General features: G+C 48.7%; 1 protein-coding gene across 1 annotated transcript in view; it reads left to right on the forward strand.

The window, feature by feature from the left end:
- Positions 1-6,119, forward strand: part of CLSTN3 (calsyntenin 3) — an 11,695-nt gene extending 5,576 nt beyond the window's left edge. Inside the window, exons 10-17 of the mRNA XM_010181988.1 lie at positions 727-884; positions 1,067-1,215; positions 1,687-1,913; positions 2,988-3,158; positions 3,746-3,891; positions 4,026-4,161; positions 5,650-5,867; positions 5,952-6,119. Of these exons, the coding sequence (XP_010180290.1) occupies positions 727-884; positions 1,067-1,215; positions 1,687-1,913; positions 2,988-3,158; positions 3,746-3,891; positions 4,026-4,161; positions 5,650-5,867; positions 5,952-6,119 (1,373 nt within the window). The remainder of the gene's footprint in view (positions 1-726; positions 885-1,066; positions 1,216-1,686; positions 1,914-2,987; positions 3,159-3,745; positions 3,892-4,025; positions 4,162-5,649; positions 5,868-5,951) is intronic.
- The last annotated feature ends 902 nt before the right edge of the window (positions 6,120-7,021 follow it).

Raw genomic sequence — 7,021 nt, forward strand, 5'->3', positions numbered from 1 at the left:
TTCACTTCTTGCATGGCACCTTTCTCATACAGCTCCCCCAATCCTGTCCTGCCATCTCCCACCGTCTTGGGAGGAAAACCCTTATTTGGCAGATTGGTCCTTGATATCTGTGGAGCATGAAAAGGCTGATAGGAGGACTGCAGTCTGCTTTGAGAGATGGAGTATGCTTTTCATGTGGAGAGAGTCCTCATGCCTGATCATAAAAGTTGGTCTCTGAAGAACACAACAGCCATTAGAGACATCAGGAGATGTCACCTCATCCCTAACTACCTATGGAACGTATAGTTTCTTTTAAAAGCCCTCACAGGAAGCAGAGTGAGAAGGGGACAAGAAATTGTTTCCATCTGGCATTCAGCGGGTTGACTGAAACTTCTCTATGCTACCCACTGTTCACTGCCCCGGTCCTTCTGTTGGTCTGTTTTCCTCACTTTCCCCCATCTGGAATCCCAAAAATTGTCATCTCCTTGCTTCAGCATCCCTCATCTTTTTGTTGTCTTTGCTTTCCAAAGTCCCGTGCACCCCTCTGTCTCTCTCTACCTCCTGTAACATCTGTATGTCCCTCACACTGTTGCTTTTGTTGTCTTTGCTTTTCCATGCCCCAAGCACCCCTCTGTCTCTCTCTACCTCCCATAACATCTGTATGCCCCTCACGCTGTTGCTTTTTTTTGTCTTTGCTCTCTTCTGCGCCATGTCTCTCACGCCCTCCACCTCCCATGTTTCCCTCAGGAGATCCTCTGTTGATCCACCACTACTTCCATGGTTACTTGGCTGGCTTCACTGTGCGCCCTGGTAGCTTGGAGAGCCGGGAGGTTATTGAATGCCTGTATGCCTGCCGTGAGGGGCTTGATTACAGTGACTTCGACAGTCTGGGCAAAGGGATGAAGGTATGCCCATCTGCCCAGTTTGCAAGGGTCTCCTCCACTCTCCTCCCTAGCCTTGCTTCCCAAGACTTTGCCTGTTCCCCCACCTTGGGCAGCTCCCCACCCTTCTCCTTTGTGTCTCACTCAGCCTGGACTCTTGGCATTTGCCAAGGAACCCCGAGTATTTTCTTCTCTTCCACCTGTAGGTTCATGTGAACCCCTCTCAGTCCCTGCTTACCTTGGAAGGTGACGATGTGGAAACCTTCAACCATGCAATCCAGCATGTGGCTTACATGAATTCCCTGCGCTTTGCTACCCCTGGGGTCCGGCCGCTCAGGCTTACCACTACTGTCAAGTGAGTAGACAAAGCAGCACCTCTGGCTAAGCTCAGCAGCAGGATTAGCACTCTTCTGACTAAAATTACACCCCCTCATCTTATGTTTCAGTTCTGGTTGATGGTCTTGAAATGGGTAAGAGTCTTCCTGAAAATAAGTGTTAAAGTATCCAGTCTCCAAATGGATGCTGTAATACTGGGTCCTGGGGACTATGCAGGTAGCAGAGCTTCTCCCTTCACTCATAGCGTTTCAGGTCTGTGAGGCGGTTTTGATTTTCTCTGTGGTGTGTAGATGTGGCCAATTCACCTGAAACCCAGGATGTCATTCCTACCACACCTCTCTGTCTTGCACAGCAGGCTGTAGGGAAGCTTTAGGAAGAAAACCAGAAAAAGGATATTCCCTTCGGTGGCAGTAATGGGCAGGAGGTGCTCTTTTGCAGTGTTGTTGGTGGAAGCTTGGGCCAACTGATGCTTTCTGCTTCTCTCCTTCAGGTGTTTCAGTGAAGAGTCCTGTGTCTCCATTCCCGATGTGGAAGGTTATGTTGTGGTGCTACAGCCTGATGCCCCCCAGATCCTGTTGAGTGGCAATGCCCACTTTGCTCATCCTGCATCAGACTTCGAGGGTCCTGATGGGGTCCCCCTGTTCCCCAACCTCCAGATCACCTGCTCGATTTCTCACCAGGTGGAGGCCAAGAAGGATGAGAATTGGCATGGTACTGGTGAGTGGAGTACAGGGCGAGGGATAAGAGACGAACGGGAAAGACCTGCAAGTGCTGCCGTCCTGCAGAGAAGTAGTAATTGAGAAGTACTTCATTACACCGAAATAGGAGATAATTTACAAATATAGAAGCAAGGCACATTGTCTGTCAAATATAGGCTAATCGGGTCTTATCCCTTTCTGCTCCTCCCTGTACTTTTTCTATCCACTCAGTTCCTTAGCCTCACTCTCCTTCTTTCCCAGGCTGCTTATTCCTAATTCCTTTTGCATTTTACCTACATTTCTCTTTATTGAATCTAGCACTGGATGGATGTTACCCTCTCCACTCCAGCACTTACTTAATCTCCTCCTGCTTCCTTCCTCCTGCTTTCCTTATTTCTCACCCGCTCCCATCTCTTCCTGCATCACTGATTCCTGTGAATTCCTTGGTCAGTTTCCTCACACCCTATAATATCTTGTCTCTCATTTTCTCTTCATCATCCTCAGATTACTTCTCTGCATTCTGTGCTCCACATGTCCTTTCACTTCTTTCAAATCTTTTCCAGTAATGGGATTTTTCACTCATAGTTTTCTGTTTAGCAGGTTTGCCAATGATGCGTTGCTTGACATAGAGCAGGTTGGTCTTAGCTCTGCTGAAAGCAGTTAGTCACTGAATGTGGTTGCCATTTTAAAGAAGATAAGATCTCAGCCATGGTAACCAGCAGTCGTGAGACAAGGTTGCTTTCAAAAGCACTCAGGGTCTGGGAATGTGTGATAGAGTTGTTCCTAATTTGCACATTGTCATTGTCAACAGAGTCCTTGCAGCCAAGATGTGTTATCATGAACCAGTCTGACTGTTGTTCCAAAATACAGTGACTTTATTATGTGCATAAATAATGTCATTAGAACCAGGGAGACTCCTCCAACAAGTAGTTAAGCTGACAGTGATTTTACTCAAGGTTAGTGCTAGCCAGAGAAGGAGAAGTCATTATGTATGACGTGAGAACCTTTAAGTAAGTGGGTACTGGTCTGAGTACCTCCTGCCTTTGCTGATGGCTGGCTTTGTGGCCCTGTCTCCCTTCTGTTTGCATCTCAGTGACAGACACACGAATGTCAGATGAGATTGTGCACAACCTGGATGGCTGCGAGATCTCACTGGTGGGAGATGACTTGGACCCAGAGAGGGAGTATCTGCTTTTGGATGGGGCACTGCTGCAGCAGCGGGGCCTGGAGCTTGTCAACACCTCTGCCTACCTGACCATCACAGGTATGTCCTCTCCTCGGCTACAGCTGTCTAATTACACTTCCCAATACCTGGAGAAGCACTTAACCCCATGTTAGAGATGTGTTAGTTTACTTTGTAAGACTCTGAGATGGAACCATTTGTTGAACTCCTGGTTTTTGGAAGTCCCAGGCTATCTCCTTGGGGAGGTGCCTACTCAAGCACACATCATGGTGCCTGAGCTCTGACCCAGGCTTCTGTCACTCCTCCTGACTTATGCCCATTGCCCTTGAGGTTTGGTTTTCTCAGATGCCAGCAGCATTTTGCTTGGCATGACTGGGGGACAGCGCTTCCCACAGGTTGTGGACTGGTATAACGCTGTTGTACTCTCCGTATCTCAACAGAGCTGTTGCACTTGATTCTTCCTTCTCTTCCATGTGTTTTAGCAATGCACGCAGGGATTTAATCAGGTCCTTGGCAGCCAGCTCCAGCTCTGCTTCCTTCCCAAAATTAATAAACCCAGCATTGCCTTGGGTCCCTCTGTAGCTCATAGTTGCTACAGGGTTATGATGCCAAATGACTTTGAAGCAGGAGCTTCCTCGCTCCACACCAGTTCTCTCTTCTTGTCTCAGGTGTGGAGAGCATTGCCGTTTACGAGGAAATACTACGCCAGGTCTCATATCACATCAACCATGGTGCTGCTCTTTATGAGAGGAAGTTTCACCTTTCCTGCACTGAGATGAACGGACGCTACTCCAGCAATGAGTTTACTGTTGAGGTACAAGATCAGTGCATACACATAGGGGTGCTTGTGCACGCATGGGGAGGACATGGTGGGCAGTAACACACACAACGTAGAACGTATCGTGACGAACACAGGGCTGAGTCTGTCTCCCTCTGGTCTTTCTGCAGCTGAATGTCCTCCACAACATGAACCGAGCTGCTCATCCTAACCATATTCTGAGCTCCCAGCAGTTCGTGCACCGAGGCCATCACTTACCCCCAGAGCTATCTGGGCACAGCTTGGCAAGCACCCAAAACAACCCAAGTACGTAACAATCTCTTTTGGGGTTTATTCCTTTAGGTCAGGATGTTGATTTTCTGATATCCTGGTAGAACCTATAGCAGGGCTCCCTATACCCATCTTACTGAGCTCTTATTATACTCTCCTGTCCCACTCTTCATTAGAAAATGGATTGCAGCCTGTGTCAAATTGTGTTTTAGAGCTTGCTGCAATTCTCCTCTTTCGGTGTGTGGTTTTCTTGATGTAGAAGCAGTCTGAAATCTCCAGCTGAGAAGGTCTTACAAGAACAACCATAAGCTGGTACTATTTCATCAGTGCACCTTGCAAAGGTGCTATGTGGGCTTGGGTAATGCAATTGCAGAAAGAAGCTCCAACAGCAGGAGAGAAACAAGAGAATCAACCCTGCCACTGCTCTAAAAAATGAGATGGGAATAGGTGGTCATCAGCAAGGCAGAAAAATACAGGAGACAGCACCACACAGACAGGAGCAGGATTCTTGCCACCAAAACAGAGAACAGAGAAGCCCAAAAGCTAGACCGGGGGTTTGCTGGTTTGTCCTGGCAGCCCTGTGCCACAAGCATGACCACAGCCTAATTGGCCCGTCCTAGGCTGTTACAGAAACCCCTGCATTGGCGTTGGCCCCATGTTGTAGGGATCACGGCAAGCACCTTTGGTGCTCATTTTTGCTCCAGCTTCCTGCAGGAGCTGATCCCGTGCTGCTCCAGTCCTGCAGCCAGCACTGAGTCACTGCAGGGACAGCCTGCGTACGTGCTGGAACAGCAACAGAAATCAGCCTTTGCCACTCCCTTCCCCTGCTCTGCCCAACTGCAGTGGCAAAGGAAAAGTTGTCCCTGCTGTGCAAAACCACTCAGAACAAATCCACAGAGGCAGTGGATAGATTTTGCAGGGAAGGATGTTATTTGGGGAGTCAACGCTTGGCCTACAGGCCTAGAAAAAAGGGGTGGGAGCTGGGCTAAGGGTCTTAGATGAATTTCAAGTTTTCTTCTGTGAAGAAGCCAGGCTTTGACTGTGGTATTGATTAGAAGGTCGTAACAGCCCTCACCTCTGCCCTACGTGCAAAGCAGACTTCTTTTGGCTTCCTTCTTTCTCTACTGCTTGCCCAGAAATCACACCCTCTGAAAACCATCCTCGTGCCCTTAAAGGCTCTTCCCAGCACACATTTCTCCCTCCAAGGGAAGTATACAAGTGGCTGCTGTGTGACATATTCTGGTGACTTCTGTAGATGAAGGATGTGCAGTTTTTTGGCCAGGCCAACATCAGAGGACACCTGGACCTAGGCATCCTAGCAAACTGTGCAGGCCTCAAGCAAAGACAGAGCAGCTGAAGGTGGGAACTGCCTGTGCCCAGGGGGGCAGAGAAGTCAGGACTTTTTCCTGCCTATATCAAAACCCAATCTCTGCTCAGGAACCCCAGTTCCCGCAGGTCGGGTTGGAAACGCATGTTTCTGTGACAGACCCTAACCATGCCCTCTTTTTTTTCTTCCCTCCAAAGTGGTCCCCAGTGCTGCCGCTGTCATCATTGTGGTGTGTGTGGGCTTCCTGGCTCTCATGGTGATCCTTGGCATCCTGCGTATCCACTCCCTGCACCGGCGGGGAGTGGGGCAAGAGGACTCCGGGGCTGCTGAAGGAGGGCACACAGGCATCAGAGGCAAAGAGAATGACATGTTCTGGGACGACTCGGCCCTCACCATCATAGTCAACCCCATGGAGGTGAGGAGCAGCCACAGTGGCTGGAGCTGGGTGGGCAGCTGGGTTGCCAGATCATTCCCCTTACCCCATGTCTCACCTCCCCAGTCCTACCAGAGCTGCCAGGAGAGGGCAGCAGAAAGCGGTGAGGGCAGAGCCTGCGAGGCCATGGAGGACGAAGAGGACAGCACTGACTCGGAGACGCCCGACTCCCCGGACAGTAACATGGATGACCGACACATCATCGGCAAAAGCAACATCTCTCACCGCTACTAGGAGCTTTAAAACACCAGTCCAATGGATCCCCAAAAAACATATGGCTGGAAGGAGGAAGGGTCTTACTCCTAACTTCTTCCTTCTCCCACCGTGTACACATACTCTCTTCCCTCATTTGTCATTCCTGCCTCCCATGTTCCTTCATCTTCTGCCATTCTCATTGTGGACATTCCCCACATTATTGACCCCCCATCTGGCTCTCTAGAAACTTGCGCTAGGGCGCTTAGACAGTCCAAACTACGAGGAGGAACGAGAGGCTTGGAAAGAACAGAGATTTGGAAGGAGGAGCCAGCCATAGGGCTCAGAGTGGGGTCTCTCACAACCCCTCCCCAGATATTATATATATATATTGTATATTTTTTCAATGTTGTCGTTTGAGGTTTATTCTTGTTTCATGCAAAAAAAACCAACCAACAAACCACTGCAGCTTGTGTCGCTTTGTAAAATTGTCGATACTCCTGAAATATGTGAATGAAGGTAAAAAGGATGAGGAAACAAAGTGGATTTTAAAATAAATGGATTTCAAATAAAATGTTCAGTTTCTGCAGTTTTTCACTAGAAGCATGGAGAGAAAAGAGCATAGCCTCTAATATGAGACTGGAGATTGTCCAGAGCACGTATTTACTGAAATTCCTGCCATATCTTGGGGAAGGGTTACATTTTTTAGTGTATGTGTTGGAACAAGAAAAACACATCACCCCTGACCCTACCCCACCACCTTTTTGAGAGTCAAAATACTCTTTGTAAACACAATGTAGCCTTCCCCAGGACATGGGGCTAGGAACCCACAGAGAAACAGAAGGCACCCCAGCCTGTCACACGCAAGTGTAACACACACAGCAAACTGAATTCTTGACTACAGAAGAAAAATAAGGCTTTTTCCATACACTTAGTGTATCATC

This window comes from Mesitornis unicolor, unplaced genomic scaffold, assembly GCF_000695765.1.
Source record: "Mesitornis unicolor isolate BGI_N332 unplaced genomic scaffold, ASM69576v1 scaffold30713, whole genome shotgun sequence".
Taxonomy (NCBI): domain Eukaryota; kingdom Metazoa; phylum Chordata; class Aves; order Mesitornithiformes; family Mesitornithidae; genus Mesitornis; species Mesitornis unicolor.